The sequence below is a fragment of the Bombyx mandarina genome, chromosome A1 (genome assembly GCF_030267445.1).
Source record: "Bombyx mandarina strain Sakado chromosome A1, ASM3026744v2".
NCBI classification, from domain to species: domain Eukaryota; kingdom Metazoa; phylum Arthropoda; class Insecta; order Lepidoptera; family Bombycidae; genus Bombyx; species Bombyx mandarina.
Genome location: NC_143234.1, coordinates 18,066,374 through 18,083,889, shown reverse-complemented (window position 1 = coordinate 18,083,889; position 17,516 = coordinate 18,066,374). Strand labels below are relative to the sequence as shown.

At 37.0% G+C, this 17,516-nt stretch overlaps 2 protein-coding genes across 2 annotated transcripts in view; one reads left to right on the top strand and one right to left on the bottom strand.

Moving 5' to 3' along the window:
* Positions 1 to 17,516, top strand: part of LOC114242736 (xibalbin-1) — a 481,172-nt gene that overhangs the window by 324,052 nt on the left and 139,604 nt on the right. The gene's annotated exons all lie outside the window — the stretch shown is intronic.
* LOC114242751 (general odorant-binding protein 19d) lies at positions 6,258 to 13,426 on the bottom strand. The gene is made up of 4 exons (XM_028174015.2): positions 13,328 to 13,426; positions 8,674 to 8,847; positions 7,243 to 7,484; positions 6,258 to 6,533 (listed from the first exon to the last, which is right to left on the bottom strand). Exons 1-4 carry the CDS (start codon positions 13,424 to 13,426, stop codon positions 6,500 to 6,502), a joined length of 549 nt encoding a protein of 182 aa, XP_028029816.2. The 3' UTR covers positions 6,258 to 6,499.

Sequence of the window (17,516 nt, the reverse complement as noted above, 5' to 3'; positions counted from 1 at the left end):
TAGGTGAGCTCACGGGGCTCAAAGCGGGAGTGTTGCTAACATTGGCAAGAGCAGTGCTTCGCAAAATTTACCACCGGATCGGAAACGCGACCCAATGAGAAGATTCGGCGAGAAACTCAGTGGGCTGTGTCTGCTGGTTAATTTACTCGTCGAGCCCTTCGTCGCATGGGACGGGTTCGGCGAGGACCGTGACCAGTGCTTGAGGCACCAGTAATGGATCGGGAGGATCGGAAATGACGTGTTTAGGGCGACGTCGACGGTTTACCATTCGGTCCAAGGATCGGGTTTGTCATTACTGGCGGCCACGACAAGAGGGTTTTCATGTCGTGCTCCCTTCTCAAAGTGGATTGTCCTCAAATGTCATGATTGCCTTTACTTTTTCTATTATTAAACTCTACTCTAATTTTAGCTCAAAGCATTATAAAATTGTTCGTCAACGCAGTGTATAACAATTCAAAACGTTTAATCGATTTGATTCGAGATTGGGCCTGCCTCTGTTTAGTTTTATGTATTATCAGTTTTTTTTTATTGCTTAGATGGGTGGACGAGCTCACAGCCCACCTGGTGTTAAGTGGTTACTGGAGCCCATAGACATCTACAACGTAAATGCGCCACCCACCTTGAGATATAAGTTCTAAGGTCTCAAATATAGTTACAAGTTATCAGGTTATGTAGGGATGTGGACTTAGGTTATTGCGTGACAGAATTTAACGCATTTGGACTTTAACATGCCTCGCCTATCGCCCCCGCTGCGTAGGTGAAGTTTGATGATTTACTCTTGACCCAATAAATATTTCGCGATAACGAAATGTCTGAAATTGTTTTCGCTAACTTTGGAAGGCAGCAATAAAATCGGTTGTCTGTAAAGCCGGTTTAGTGATGATAGTTGAACGTGACAACGTCATAAGAAAATACTGATGGTTTCATTTTTCAATTATTGCAATTATCGTTGCTATAAACAATTGACACCACATTCGCTTTTAACTGAACTTCATACTTGACGAAAACATGTAAATGTATTATTACTATGTATTATGTATTACTATGTACTATGTATTATTAGAAGAGAGACAGATCTCGAACGCTGCCGAACGCGGAGGCCGATTGTGCCTCTTTGTCGCTCGTTGCGCGCTGTCGCTTGCACTTCAAGCCTTAAATGGAACGCCTCAGAGCGAGGTAAAGCCGCATGAGTCATGTTTTTTCGTGCGTGCAGCCGGCTCCATCTAATTATAAGACGTTGTCACGTCAATAATCACGGCTAAAAATGGCCAAAAATTTATTTATTAGCCTTTACGTTTAATTTTAAATGAAAGGTAAAAGCTATTGTTATAGAAAAATACCTCCCAAAGTGAATAAAGGTCTTCATGTAACAAACGACTTCTGTTGCGATGTGTGACGTGAATACAGGAAAGAAATGAAATACCCACGCAGCTTCGTACAAACATAATTCTATTCAAGTTAAGGATTGTACGAGGAGCGTTTGTTTTGTTAGAGTTCCGTGCCGCTGATAACGATAAACAAAAAACGACGTATGAAAGTATACCCATATTCAAATATAGTCTTAATTTACGGATACTGAGAGCTGATAAACTACGTAAAAATTACATATTATATGATATTTTTTACATGTGTGCTTGCCGACATCTAGGACGAATCTCCTGGACAAAAGGGTACACAAACATATAATATTTGTTTTGGAGGTGCTCATATAAGAGCCACCAAAAAATTCGTAGCATCCTGAAATCGCATTAACATTATTATAGTCATATTACGCGTCATAGTTTCAAATTTGTGCGTCTCATATTTATCAAGAACGAAGTGCCAAGCGATCATTGCATTGTCATTGGAAACTAGGCACATAATATAAATCGAGAGGAATCAACAAACTCCATCAAATAATTAATTAACATCATTATTAAAAAAAAAACACAATTGAAATATTTAAATGATTTCATGGTGTGCGTGTCTTTATCGCTTTATTTACTACTAGCGACCCGCCCTCGCTTCGCTTCGGAAACATTAAAACACACATGAAACCAAAAAAATATAATAATTTTTTTTTTAAAAAAAGTAGCCTATGTTCATCAGGGACAATGTTGGCTTCTAATGGAAAAAGAATTTTTCAAATCGGTCCAGTAGTTTCGGAGCCTATTCGAAACAAACAAACAAACAAATCTTTCCTCTTTATAATATTAGTATAGATTTGGTATGAAGGGTAGGATAGATATTTTAGTACAATATTTCTTTCGACCTCTTCTTTCTTGCTTTGTTCTATTCAATGTTCAGAGACCTTGATTTAATACTTTTCTGTTTAAAACCTTCAGCAGAGCGTTAGCTAATAAATAAAAACGTCAGCAAGAAGATCAGAGTCACTGGTGATAATACACACACATTAGCGTTAATATCCGCCCCGATAGATACGGAACCGTGCGTATTATGTGCTCAAAACACGTACACTGACATAAATAAGGTTTGTATGTGTTTGCGTAGTTCGTTCAATACCGTTTGTTTGATTTGCCGTCTTATGGCCGTTTGTTTTGGACGGTAACTAATATTAGGTTCGACATCCGATGCTTTTTCACTGCAAACAATAGTTAATTTCTCGATGCGAAAAACATTCTTTATTGACTTTTATTTCGAATCACTCGGGTTTTATTTATTACATTTCGTTCATTCCGTACATTCCGTATAGACGAGAGAGTGAAATTAATTCGATTGAAATTGTTCTAGTTTTATACACAAGACTTTTTTGTATGAGTATTAAGTACCGTTGAAGTACCCTACTGAGTTATTCGCTGGATCTTTTCAGTTGGTCGCGATTCCGATCCGGTGGAAGATTCTGCGAAGTACTGCTCATGCTAGTGTTAGGAAATTTTCTCGGGTTGATCCTGTGAGCTCACCTATCCTTCCTCGAGAAGCTGGAGTAGCCTCTTAAGCTACCAGCAAATAGGTAGGGAAAAAAAGAAGTACAGGGATATTCAATAGACTGTAAATACTTTTCGAGCAATTACAGCGTAATGATGCGTATTTTCAAACCTCGCAAACTGACGACTTTTGTCTCTGTAGCTTTGTAATGACTTCTATTAGTCAGATATTACATATTTAGGAAATATGCGGTCATCTATCGTCGTTGCGGATTGAACTCAAACTGCAGTATAGGAAGCACTTATTTATTCCACACGCACCTTAAAATCGTATACATTGATAATCAACTGGTTTTTATGTCTTTGAACCAATCAATTTTTATCATGACGTTTATCTCTCCATCTGACAGCCTGCGTTTTTTTCTTAGGGTTGTCTCCCGTTGCTAGTGCTGTGTATGAAAAACTATTCACCACACATATATGTGTTGTAAAATTTAAACTGCATAGCTTAAAACACTAGCAATTTATTTATGGCGTATTTACAATCACAAAAAAGGAAAAGATAAATTTTGATGTATTAAAGGGACAGAAAATACAATGAAGAGATGGTTTAGGATATTTTAATATTAGGACGAATGATTTTGTTTCAAAATGATGGATCATTAGGTAAAGGTTTTATTTTAATCGATTTACTACTGCAAAGTAAGTGTACTTTCTTTCAAAATTCCGCGTAGCAGTATTCTGTTCTGTTACCATTATATCGAGTAACTTTTGAGATATCGATTTAAGCAAAACGATATCGATATGTAAACCAGGTATCGCTTACATAAACCTTTACGTGAAGGGAATACGCCATTCACAATCCACCGCCTGAGTTCAAGTTTACCATATTCCATAAACCCCACAGGAATATTTTGTTTTGTATAATAATGCATTGATGTACGTACGTGTCGCTTACGCTTAATGTATCTAAAATGTGTTCACGAACGACTTTTATGGTGAAGGAATAACATCAGATTATTCTACGTCTTATATGTGTAATGCTGTATTGACAGAAATCTAGTTTGGAATATTCTAGTCGTTCGTAGCGCCATTTTGTTTTTGATGTTTCCTAAATTGCTTGTTTGAGATGATCCCCTCATCTCCTTTTTATTATCGCACCTCCCGCCATCGGAGCAGAGGTCATCCATATTATCTGGAACACTTGCGTTTATCGACAGTGCGTTTCCAGAGGTATTTTTTGCCACGTACCATCCAGCTATGGAATGAGCTCCCCTCCACGGTGTGTTTCCTGAGAGCTATGACATGTCCTTCTTCAAACGAGGCTTGTGGAGAGTATTAAGCGGTAGGCAGCGGCTTGGCTCTGCCCCTGGCATTGCTGAAGTCCATGCGCGACGGTAACCACTCACCATCAAGTGGGCCGTATGCTCGTCTGCCTACAAGGGTAATAAAAAAAAACTGCCTTTCTTCAATGCTATAAAACTTTTCGAAAATTAAGAAAGGCGCATTTTGTTGATGGTTGTAGCTGGTGCCATACTAGCCGAAGAGTGGTTGGATTCGCTCTTGGACTTCTCCGAAATTAGGTCCACACCCATGTGACTTAGTACCTTGGGACTGCAAAAACTATCGGTTCGAAATTATTGATTTTGAGTCTCACTGTAACGTCAGACGGGTAGTTATTTCCATGAAATTTATCTTTGGAAGGTTAGATCGGCGTTGCTTTGAAGCTGGTGAATTTCACGTATATGAGCTATAGATTACTTTGCAATATTATATAATATTGTCTGATTCCACAATCCGTTATTGGAGCTTTATATGTGTGCTATTAGACGTTGTTAAATAACTTCCGATAAATGTCTTTTAAGCTGTTCCCGATAAAAGGTTATGTGTTCAATCGTACGTGTCATTGGAACTATATACCTAGCTTTGTTATTTAAACACATGTTAAGCATTCAAATGTATTTTCTGGTAATATTACGGTTTCATTACATCACATTATTCTTTGTGACTACATTCTTTGCCTTTTTATATAATACATAAGAAGGCAAACAAAGGACTTTAGATAGACTAAGCATTTACATATATACCATATTTTTATATATTTATTTTTATATATATATAGTTACCATACGTTATTTAAATGTTTTTTTCGTATTGCTTTTTTTACACTTTTGTTTTTTCAATAACAACAAACAAAACGAAAAGAAAATGCACATAAACCGAATCTAAGTCTTGAGGTATAGACTTTACGATCGAATTTCGGTCATTGGATGAACGTTGTCATGTTTAACCTTCCCCGCTCGGTCGATTGAAGTATCTCCACAGATAAACCTTCTGGGTCAGAGAGACCTCTCAATCATATTATTTGATCAATGTGTTGGATGACACTTACAATCAAGGTTACGCAAACTTACAGTTATTGCTAGATGATGGAGTATTTGGTTGTTTACTTAGAATTTGAAGGCCCTTAGTTCGATACGTTATTTTTTGAGAAAACCCAAGTGATTTTCTGGTAGGTAGTCGGACGTTCTAGAATCTCTAAAAATTAAAGATACTGCATCGTATATTTCGCCCAGCGCGAGAGATCGTGTTCACGCAAATATTTCAATCGAAATAGCTTAATATATACCATAAACTTATAACCTTATAGCTTATATAAGCTTATATATTAATCAAAAACCAAAACTGAACACAATATGTTGGTAATTGATCAATTTTAAATCTTATCACTTTGATTTGGCCATGTCTTTTAATAGCGGTATTTTAAAATAACAAAGTATTTTTTATTGAAACTACTTTTACGATTTAATATCGTTTTTATTATTATTTTCATTTTATTATTTCTGACGTTTTCAATACTTTACAGTTTTCGAGGTTAAATCAAACAGAGACAAGTTATCATTTAATATTAGTCATTTAATAGAAAGTCTAAAAGCGAGGCTTGTGGAGAGTACTAAACGGTAGGCTACGGCCTGGTTCTACCCTAACACTGCTGACGTCCATGGGCGACGGTAACCACTCACCATCAGGGGATGCTCATATGCTCGTCTACTTACAAGGGCAATAAAAATAAGTGTTAATCAATGCATGGACATCAGTAATGTCAAACAAGAACTCTTTTCAATACTTCTTCGAAGACGGACTTGCCGTTAAGAAAACTCCATGAAGGCGAGTTAATTAAATAGACAGGATTTTTTTTATTGCTTAGATGGGTGAACGAGCTCACAGCCCATCTGGTGTTAAGTGGTTACTGGAGCCGATAGACATCTACAACGTAAATGCGCCACCTACCTTGAGATAAATAAAGCACGAGTGTTCTTAGAAAAATTGGTAAGGGATTTGAACACCGACGATATGGGTACACCGGGCTTCTAATACTATAAGCCAGGACGACTCTACGTGTGCTGCACGTTTTTTCATATACCCTATTAAAGCTTGTAAAATAAAGCTCTGTTTTTGGCTACAAAAATACATTTTTACAAAGGTACATAAATTTTATTTGCACACAAAATTCACCCACGATCACTAAACTAAAAATAATATTAATTACAGATCAGGATAGAATAATAATCGGATAGAATAAAATAAAAATTACAATAGAATAAAAATTACAGATCTTCACTAATTTATTGACTTCAATAATTCGGATGCTTCATTTCTTGCGGCAAACTGAAAAAAACAAAATATATTTTTTCTCTCACGTACGAGGAGGCCTTTTTTTATTGCTTAGATGGGTGGACGAGCTCACAGCCCACCTGATGTTAAGTGGTTACTGGAGCCCATATACAAATACAACGTAAATGCGCCACCACCTTAAGATATAAGGTCTCAGTATAGTTACAGTTTCGAAGATGTAATACCAGCATTTTAAGTCGTCATATACATGACGAATATCCTTGATAGAGTATTGGATGCACTACATTTAATATGTATAACAATTATATAGATTTTTTAAAATAAATCAATTCTCGATAAAGCTTTCGTTGACCGTAACTAGAGGCAGAAGTAATGTCTTCATAAATATAGCATTCGTGGTCTAAATGTTCCAAGATAATATAATCTAAGCCTGTCTAAGTTCTGCCAGAGTACATCAAAGCAATACAGAAGGACATATTTTTCTAATTCTTAGATGGGTTAACAGGCCCACTGTCTAACTCGTGTTTCTCAAAAAGAGAACCCATCTAAAAAAGATCACAACGCCGACACCCTCCTGGAGATATAAGGTAGAATTAGTATTTGTATTGTATCTTATTCCCTTCAAACAGCAATGCATGACAGCCTCACTACAAAAATACGCAGCATGGTTGTACATTGTGGGCTTTCAATGCATCCTACCAGCATCGAAGTCAGCTAAAACAACAGAGAAGAACTTACTCACTTAGGCTGTATTAGGTGAAACGGCATTTTCCTGACGGCTTCCTCTGCAATGTCGAGGGGAAAAGCGAACTCTATCATGTTTTCATTCAGACAGTCATTGTACGTCGAAGCTAATTGACATCTGTCCGTCATGCCACTAATACTGTCCAAGCAGAGACGGGAGACACTGTTCAGCTTACGTACAACACGTGAATTCTTGCCGTTCACCAAACCAGCCAGGTGTACCAGAAGGTCTCTGTTGACCTAATTATTTAGAAATTGTTTAGATTAATAACTAGTCTTGCTTTAGACGTGTTGGTGAACTCACGTGTCACTTGGTGTTAGCGCGGAGCCTATGGTCATAAAAGCGTGAAGCAGCTATCTTGAGACTTGCGATCGAAGGGTCATTTGTATTGTATAAATGCTGTCCTACCACTACTCTGCTGTCCTACCTGTCCAACATTATTTATATCCACTAGCTTTGTAATTTCTTTTTTTTTTCATTCTTTATTAGAGCCATTACACCTATTAGGTTAAGTCGGCTTTAATTTCAATAATTTATGAAGGACTCATTTTAGCAATAGAAATCCCTAGCTAAATTACAGTGTAAGAAAATTTATAACACCAAGACAATAAAAAGGCAAGATTAAACCGTAATATTTGTTTTAATTATGTGTGCGACACGCGAAACCCGATGAAAATACTAAAATACAATTTAGAAGAAGCGTTCTCTAAAAACCTAATAATGTTAGGATAAATAATGAAGCTTGCTTGCTTGTAGCATAAATTGCGATGGCTATTTAGGAAAACATTTTAAAGTAAAAAGTAACATGTAAAAAGCTTTTAATTTAATACTATTTAGTTAGTTACATTATCTTTTCAATTATATAAAGCGATCTTTCACACGTAATTCAATTATTCCTTAGGTCCATTAATATTTTTTATAACAGATTACTTTGCGTATTCGGTATTATGATTTAATCGTATTAGACTTTTTTCCTTTACCTTTTTATAATTAAGAATAAGTTTTATCGCAATTAAAATCATTGTAAAAACAAATACACCATTAAAAACTTTGGGAAACGGATTCCTTTGCTTTTTAGTTCATTCTAATGGATAAATGGCTAATAGAAATATTTAGGCACTGTTTTTTTTTAATTTTTTTTTATTGCTTAGATGGGTGGACGAGCTCACAGCCCACCTGGTGTTAAATGGTTACTGGAGCTCATAGACATCTACGACGTAAATGCGCCACCCACCTTGTAGTTAATATAGTTACAACGGCTGCCCCGTCCTTCAAACCGAAACGCATTACTGCTTCACGGCCGAAATAGGCAGGGTGGTGGTACCTATCCGCGTGGACTCACCAGATGTACCACCAGTAATTAGTAACCAGTAGTGAAATCGTAATAAAAACATTAAAGAAGTGTTTTCGATAATCTCAGATTCATACCTTTCCGTGATTTATTATGTCACTTTGTTCGAGCATGCAGGTAGCGAAGCACTGTCCGGATCTTGAAACGGGCGAGGAGTTTGTGAAGTAAGCCCTCACGTCTTTCGGGGTTGCCCGGACCTTTATCACGCACGACTGCGCCATCCGTACTAGGGCATCTAAATGTCCCTGGACCTGTAATATAGTTTAAGCATTCAAACCGGAAGATTTTACATGAAAATACATTGGCCATGAATTAGAAACTTGTAGACTTCATCAGGTTCTCAACGCACTGTTATTTCTTCGTGATATGGCAGAAGTAGCACTATTGTAATCTTGTTTCCCAAAAAATCTCTTGTTGTTTCCTAGTGGTGGTAGGATGTCTCGTGAGTCCGCACGGGTAGGTACCACCGCCCTGCCTATTTCTGCCATGAAGCAGTAATGCGTTTCGGTTTGAAGGGTGGGGTGGGCTGTGAGCTCATCCACTCATTCAAGCAATAAAAAAAATATGTCTATGGGCTCCGGTAACCATTTAGCACCAGGTGGGCTGTGAGCTCGTACACCCATCTAAGCAATAAAAAAAAACAATTAACGATGGTGGCCATGTTAAAAACTGTTAAAATCAATTCAAAAATATCGCTTCTATTCAGAAATCTATGTTTTTTGAGGTAATTATTTCAAGTAATTAGTAAATGCACACATAATGATGTAAATCAATACTGTCGTTCTTGCTTAGAGCGTTCGGGAACTTAAGGGATGTACTATTCATACGCTGTTACGAGTATTAAAAGTTAAAGAGGTTTCGACCAGCTTACATATTTAAAAAAAAAAATTAATGCCTTTACGATTAAAAGCCGTTGAAGTGCTGATCTACGCACGAGCCTACCTATTGTTATTTTATTCGTTCCGGTTTGAATTTCAGTACTATCAGTACTTTGAGTACCGATATTCGATATATTATAAAATAAAAATCGGTAAAAAAACTTTTAAGTTAAACGGTTTTATTTTATGGGCACTGAAAACTACAAAATAAATAAATAGTTACTTACCTATCAACCTACGTAGGTGATCTCGGTCATTAATATCTTTGATGGTAGTGGTTGTCATAACATGAACCATGTCAGCGGCCGAAAGGCAGTTCATGAAAGAACGCTAACACCAGGGTTTGCTTGGTAGGTAAACTAAGCAGCCCACACTATAACAAGTAGGTATTTTGACCTTCTAGTTCAGAAATATTTTAGTACTAGGCAGAATAGCTTTTAGGCATATTAGACTAAAATAAAAACGTGGGGCCCCTCTGAAATCATATCTATGGCAGAGCATATCTTATACTTTGGTAGATCATGAGCTCGGCGTTCGCTGGTGAAGCCGCCACGGCTGGTTATTGATGGTCAAAACCTCCAGTTACGATTATAGTAAGTCGATTCAGCGGACCCTGGACTCCGGAGCTATGAGGTTTCGGATGCGACCGGGATAAACCGCTAGGATGATGATGATGACGATTATATTAAGTCGATACAATCCACACTTAGTATAGTAGAAAGTAATACAGAAATAATAATGGGCCCCACGTTTTTATTTTAGTCTAATAATGCCTAAAAGCTATTCTGCCTAGTACTAAAATATTTCTGAACTAGAAGGTCAAAATACCTACTTGTTATAGTGTGGGCTGCTTAGTTTACCTACCAAGCAAACCCTGGTGTTAGCGTTCTTTCATGAACTGCCTTTCGGCCGCTGACATGGTTCATGTTATGACAACCACTACCATCAAAGATATTAATGACCGAGATCACCTACGTAGGTTGATAGGTAAGTAACTATTTATTTATTTTGTAGTTTTCAGTGCCCATAAAATAAAACCGTTTAACTTAAAAGTTTTTTTACCGATTTTTATTTTCTTGTTTTTAGTATTTAGTGAAATTGTCTACCGAATATTCCTCATTCTATTTAATTCATTCAGTGCATCATTATTACATGGTTTCTTACCTGATAATTTAGTACAATCTAATTCCTCAATACATAGATAGCCCTTCCAGAGACTTGACTCGACTTAGAGCCACGTATGCTTGTCCTTCCTCAAAAAATTTTGAGCCCAAATATACTACTGCATGGTCGACGGTGCTGCCCTGCATTTTATGGACGGTGGATGCCCATGACAAAACTAAGGGCAACATCCTTCTTTCAGCCGTACCATAATTGAATTTTGCTGGAAACTGTATGGCTTTAGGGTAAATAACGTGCATGCCATTACATTACACGCCGGCAAATCCCGAAGTGAAAACGCTGTGGTCACCTTGATGCCATGAAGCCCGAATAATTCTAGCAACGTCATTAATACTAATGAATACATTTGGAATTTCAATTCTTTCAGGTTCACCGTTTTCAGGTATATCTGGCACACTAAGTCGTATTAAGTCTTGTTCACTAATCTGGACATTTTCGTCAATGCGTACATCTCTATAAAGTGGGTTATTTCTAGTTAACCATCTTAAAGCGCTGTAGAATTTTTCGCGAGATATTGTGAACTCTCTTGTGATGTTCAAATTCTCCAAACGTTCTGTAACTACAACGATACCCACCTGGCTGGAAGATCTTGGAAGCATATTAGGTAATCTTTCACTGACCTCAAAGATATCTTGGGCAAACAACACTGCTTGTCCGCGGAAACCGTACTGCCCGTATAGCCCAGTAAATTTTACGATTTTAACAAGCGGGATGATTCTACACAGCAATCGCTGCTCTGCTTGCGTCAGCGCTTGAATCTCATCTGGTATTGAACCTGGATCCAGATTATTCCAGTACGCCTTTGATGGTGCTATTGTTTTATTACTGGTCACATGTGTTTGGCAGCGCGAACATAAAAGTAATGTTGTTTTTGAAGACAGTTCTGCAGGTAGATATCCTAATACAGCTGTGTTGTAACGTACAGTATGAATTTGGTTAGGATATCAATGCTTCGTGCAAATGTCACAAACGTGTATACACGATGTGTTAATGGCATTTTCAAACGCTTGTACATGATTTTCAGCTCTGCGTTGCTGTGCACGCTCACGTTGGTTATTTAACCTGTCGTGGCGTTGCTCAGGTGTTTCTGAAGCTTCTAACTCCTTTCGTCTCTCACGCCGTCCTGTTAACCTGGCCTCATGTTGCTCAGGTGTTTCTGACGCTAATAGCTCTATTTGTCTATTACGTTGTAATCTTAGCCTGGACTCATGACGCTCAAGTGTTTCTGACGCTATTAGCTCTCTTCGTCTGTCACGTTGTGGTGCTAGCCTAGACTCATGACGCTCAGATGTTTCTGATGCTAACAACTCTCTTTGTCTGTCACGTTGTGATGCTAGCCTGGACTCATGACGCTCGGGTGTTTCTGACGCTATTAGCTCTCTTCGTCTGTCACGTTGTGATGCTAGCCTGCACTCATGACGCTCAGGTGTTTCTGACTCTACCAGCTGCCTTTGTCTCTCACGTTGTACTATTAACCTGGTATCATGTTGCTCAGGTGTTTCTGTTGCTAACCGTTCTCTTCGTTTCTGTAGTCAACTGTGGGTTTCATTTTCACTTTCCTTTGCACGTTTCGTTCTATACTTTTCTTTTGCCTTTTCGAGCCTTCTTTTTCGTTGTGCAGCAGTTTCGTTTTTATTTTTGTTTGCTTTTTTATTTATTGTTACCATGCTGTTCCCACGATTAAGGGGCATTTTGACGGTCGACCCCGCCAGAAGTCCAGCAAAGGGGTAAGGCTTAATATACAACAAGATGCGCCCAATCTTGAGGGGGAAGCGCTGACGACATTACATTTTTACCCACCCTAATGCCATACAGTCCTCGGCACGTTTTAACCTATTACCTTAACTTGGGTGGTATAGCTACCGATTACTAACGAGGTATCTAATTACCTTTTTTTTTATCTGCCCCTCTAACGTCACACAATCTTGGACGCAACTGTTCTCGACACGACTAATCATGCCCCCACCTAATACGCCATTTTGTAACTTGTAACACCTAATACGAAATTTTGACATAATGACAGTATTCTGCTAGTGTAGTCCTATTATTTGATACCCATATTGTGGTGGTTGTGGAAAAATATGTACCTAGTCCGCCATATTGGAACGGCGTCCATCTTGAATTTTAAATTTTGACATAATCATCGTGTTTTACTAGTGTAGCCCTTTCATTTGATACCCATATTGAGGGGTTTAAGGAAAAATATGTAATCCGCCATTTTGTATCGGCGGCCATCTTAGATTTATAATGTCATTGATTTTATTATATTGTATTGTCATCTAAATTAAATGTGTGTACCAAATTTCAGATCAATCTGACAACGGGAAGGTGCTTAAATTTCAATTTCTAATTTTGACCCAAATAAATAAAAAACAAATTCCGTACAGGTCGAGCTAAATAAAACCGTTTAAAAAACGATTGAGTCTTTGATCTCATGTTTTAAGGTTAGGTAGGTGGCATCCAATGGGTTTTAGTGACCAGTTAACATTGAGTTGTGGCTCTTAAATCAATAAAAAGCTATCATTTCAAAGGGTAATGTTTGCTTTTTGGGTACTAGCCATTTTAAGCAACGTTTGCTCTTTTACGATAAAAATTGTGAATTCCTACAAATTTTTCCAAAAAATTCATTTTCGCTGCTATTTCGCTACCAAGCTACATTTGAATACGGAACCTTTGGGTCGGTGAAGTCAACTAAAGTCCCCGAGGAGCCGCGCGTCCTCGACGCCAGCACACACGGAAGGACGACTGCCAATACATTCAGTAGTATCATTTTTTCCTGGAAATAAACATTTTATTAGACATGAATAGCGTGTGCAAAGTTTATTGAAAATAAAATTGAACACGCAAGTTTTTAGTGATTTGTCAACAAACAATATATCGCATATACGGGGCAATTACGTCCCTTATGCAAATTATGTAATTTTTCAGGAGAAATGTTGGAAAATTCAACATCACAGTACATAGTACACATACAGTACATTTTTGAAAATTTGATGTATGTTCATAAACGTATTGAGGAGTTTCCTAAAAAGTCTGACATACATAATAGAAATACTAGGAACAAACACAAGCTTGTTGTGCCGATGAGTAGGTTACATAAGATACGACATTCATTCGGGTGTTTGTCTGTGCGCATGTACAACAAAATCCCACAAGATGTTCAGAACCTACATATACATAGGTTTAAGAAAACTATGTATTAAAGAACATCTGTGCAATATAGCTTATTATAAAATTAATGATTGTCTAGAAGATTGCACAAAGTGGGAATGAGTTGCTCGCTCCGGGCATTTCAATATAACAATAATTGTTACGTTATAAAAATGAATATTTAAAAAAATCTAATATTAAAAAAAAAAAGACAAGCCCGCTGAGTTCTTCTCAGGACGGAGGCTAGTTTTTTTGAATTGGCGGTAGTTCTTTTTGACGTTCAACAAGTATGTTGGTTGGTTTGATCTTATCTAGTTCTGCTAGGCTATAGAAATAAAATGATAATATTTAAACTACAACTTTAAACTTCATCAGTAAAAGCAAACATCTCGCTCGTCTCACTAATAACTATAAAAAAGTGTATTTTCTCATATTCAGTTCAGTGTTAACGAAAATAGCATAAGTGACTTTATAGCACCGTATGTGCGATATGATAAGTAACAAAAATAGCTTGTCTTAAAATAAATACACTGATGAGATGAATCTGGAATTGAAACAGGATCCGGTGGTGCTAATTATGAAAATCATTATAATAACGCGTTTAGGGTGCTGGTGGTGCTGCCCCGCTTTTGTAGCGCATCAGGGATGTTTGCAGACGCGCACATAGATTGTTTTTACGCTACCATGCGTAAGAGGTATGCATCTCTGGTAAGCAGAGTGAGGGCCAGCTCCAACAGTATCCTGAGCATGATCGCAAGCAGGCTGGACTGTGTATACATGGGTCGCTGTGGTGCCATCTCTCATGGGATGTTACGACAGTAATTCATTGTGATGTAAATATAACTACTAACATAGGTCTAAGTCTTATTAACAATTTATATGAGTCATGGTTACTTGTAATAAAAACATTATTATTATTATATTATTAATCACTACATACAACGATTCGTTTATAATAAGAGTGTCAATGTATAACTTAATGTAATCAGCAAAATTTTTACTTTTGCCTAAATTCAATTTCTATTAATCGAATCAAATATCCGACCATCATTAATTTTCCTTTGTTGAAACGACTTTTACGACGTCAGTAGATTCTGCGAAGCACTGCTCTTGCTAGGGTCAGTGTTAGCAACTCTTCGGTTTGAGCCCCGTGAGCTCACCTACACACGTTAGGGTGAAGCTGAAATAGCCTCTCAAGGCTATCAGCATAGGTAGGGAAAAAAAAAAAAAAAACGATGTCAGTTCGTCAAACAGCTATTACGGGACCTTTTTACTGAAAATAATTAACAAAGTGTCTTACAAATATGACAAAGAAAGCTATGATTAATACTAGAAGAATAATTTACTACCGCTGTGGACTATATAATATAAATATTCTGGCCATAAATACTGTTACATAAAAACTTTTCCTTTTTTCAACTTTTTGATTATTTTAAATTTGGATCACGTATATTATTTTAAAAACTTCTTTCGATTTTGCGCTATTTCACATATCTATTCGTGTTCATTATCAAATTATCAATATTGAATGGGATGTTAAAGAGAATAGGATTGCAGGTATATCACAAAGAAGTAAAAAAATTATATTGTAATTTTGCGATTGGCAAATGAATTGAAATTGCGCAGAAACTGGTTCTACCATTTGTATGTGGTATAGAAAGCCCCCGCTAGCTGGTATTAGAGTCCTATCAACTTTATTTGCGATGCACTGATTAATTCCAATAGCCAATCTAATGCTTTTTTTTGTTTTTTTCCTACCAATTCGCTGATAGCCTAAGAGGTAATTAAATAGGTAATAAATAATAGGTAGGAGGTAATAAATAAAGGAGGTAAATAAAAGCTACGCTCGGACGAGCAGACGAGCTCACGGGCTCAACCTGCGAGAATTTGTTAACACTAACTCCGGCAAGAGCAGTTTTTTTTATTGCCCTTGTAGGCAGACGAGCAGACGGCCCACCTGATTGTGAGTGGTTACCGTCGCCCATGGACTTCGGCAATGCCAGGGGCAGAGCCAAGCCGCTGCCTACCGCTTAATACTCTCCACAAGACCCTTTTAAAGAAGAACATGTCATAGCGCTCAGGAAACAGGAAGCTCATTCCATAGCCGGATGGAACGTGGCAAAGCCTGCTCATTCCAAACCCGGTGGTACGTGGCAAGTGCTTCGCAGAATCTACCACCGGATCGGAAACGCGACCCACTGAGAAGATCCGACGAGAATCCGATCCTCGAGAAACTCAGTGGGCTGTGTCTATGGGCTAGTTCGCTCATCGATCTCTTTGTCGTAATCGGCGAGATAATACTATACTATTGACACGTAGACTTCATCTTCCAAGATGGGGGCGGCAGTCGCGCTTTGATCTTAATGTGCTACTAGAGCACCACTAAGACACAGGAAGACCATAATATTATTATTACGACGCTTAATGGATTAAAAAAAACAATCTGCGATATTAGTATATTTAAAAAAATCGATTGATTCTACTCATCAACTTTTCTAACAAACATATACCTCTTTTAATATAACTATTTAGATCCACACAAAAAGTATAGATTCTGCAGGCTTTGAATAGTATTAAAATAAAAATAAATAAAAAAAAACGTAGCGAAATTCCGAAACGTAGAATCAAAGGTTATATAAAGTTAACTCACAAAAAGAGCCGGCTTGCCTCAGTAGCTTCACTGCATTTCCTGAGAGCTACCCGCTACGGTTGCTCTTTTAAAACCGACTTCAAAACTTTTATATAGTAGCGGATAGCTCAACTCTTTTTTATCTGGGTTCCGTATTAATATTATTGTGAGACTAATGTACATGTTGTAAGCATCGAACGTAATAGCTAATGTTTGTGTTTTAAGATGTTGAACGCACAAGCATTTTCCTTTAAATGATTCCAGACTAGTATTATTATACAAAAAAAAATATATGCAGATACTTAATGACAAGTACTCGTTTTCTCGTAAGAATACGAACTTTTAAATAAAATAAAAAATAAATACATACATTACATAAAGCGAATAACAAAATTTAATAAAAACAAAAGAAATATACGAAATAATAAGAATAATAAGTAGATTTTAGTGGTTGAGGTTCAATAACCAATAATTGATTATATATTGATACTGACTAGGGCTTTGATTGAAACCGACACAAAGATACAGTAGCTAAAACCACTTATCATTGTATAATCATTGTATGTTTAATCATTTATAAGTCATAAATAATGACTAAATTACAAAATAATAAGTATAATGATCAGTCTCTTTAGCGAAGTATGCTTTAAAGACAAAGCCGAAAACATATTAAACTATTCAATTAAGACTTTGACCGAATGCCTTAGGGTGAGTGACAGCATTCACGTTGTGATATCTATGGGCTCCGGTACCACTTAACATAAGATGGTCCATTAGTTTATTCACTCCTATAATCAATAAAAAGTCTCTTCTTTTATGTATTTATCGGGACCAATTAATAACTCAGGAGTATCATTCAGGAGCACGTCTGATTAATTTGATCGTTTACACACGTATCAAGGTCGATGAACATTAAATTTATTACCTAAACCTACTGTTCTCATTACAACGTAGTTTAAAACTTTAGATTTAAGCTATTATTATTCAGGTTTTAATTTAAGTTGATATATATCTACATAATATGTAATTAAATCTGGCGAATGTTAATGAGAATTCCATTTGATACACCAAATTAAAATAC

Coding starts and splice junctions, on each gene's coding strand:
- LOC114242751 (XM_028174015.2), bottom strand. CDS start 13,426: ATGATACTACTGAATGTATTGGCAGTCGTCCTTCCGTGTGTGCTGGCG. Junction 8,848..13,327: donor TTGACTTCACCGACCCAAAG/GTTCCGTATTCA, acceptor ACTATATTACAG/GTCCAGGGACATTTAGATGC. Junction 7,485..8,673: donor ACATAATAAATCACGGAAAG/GTATGAATCTGA, acceptor CTAAATAATTAG/GTCAACAGAGACCTTCTGGT.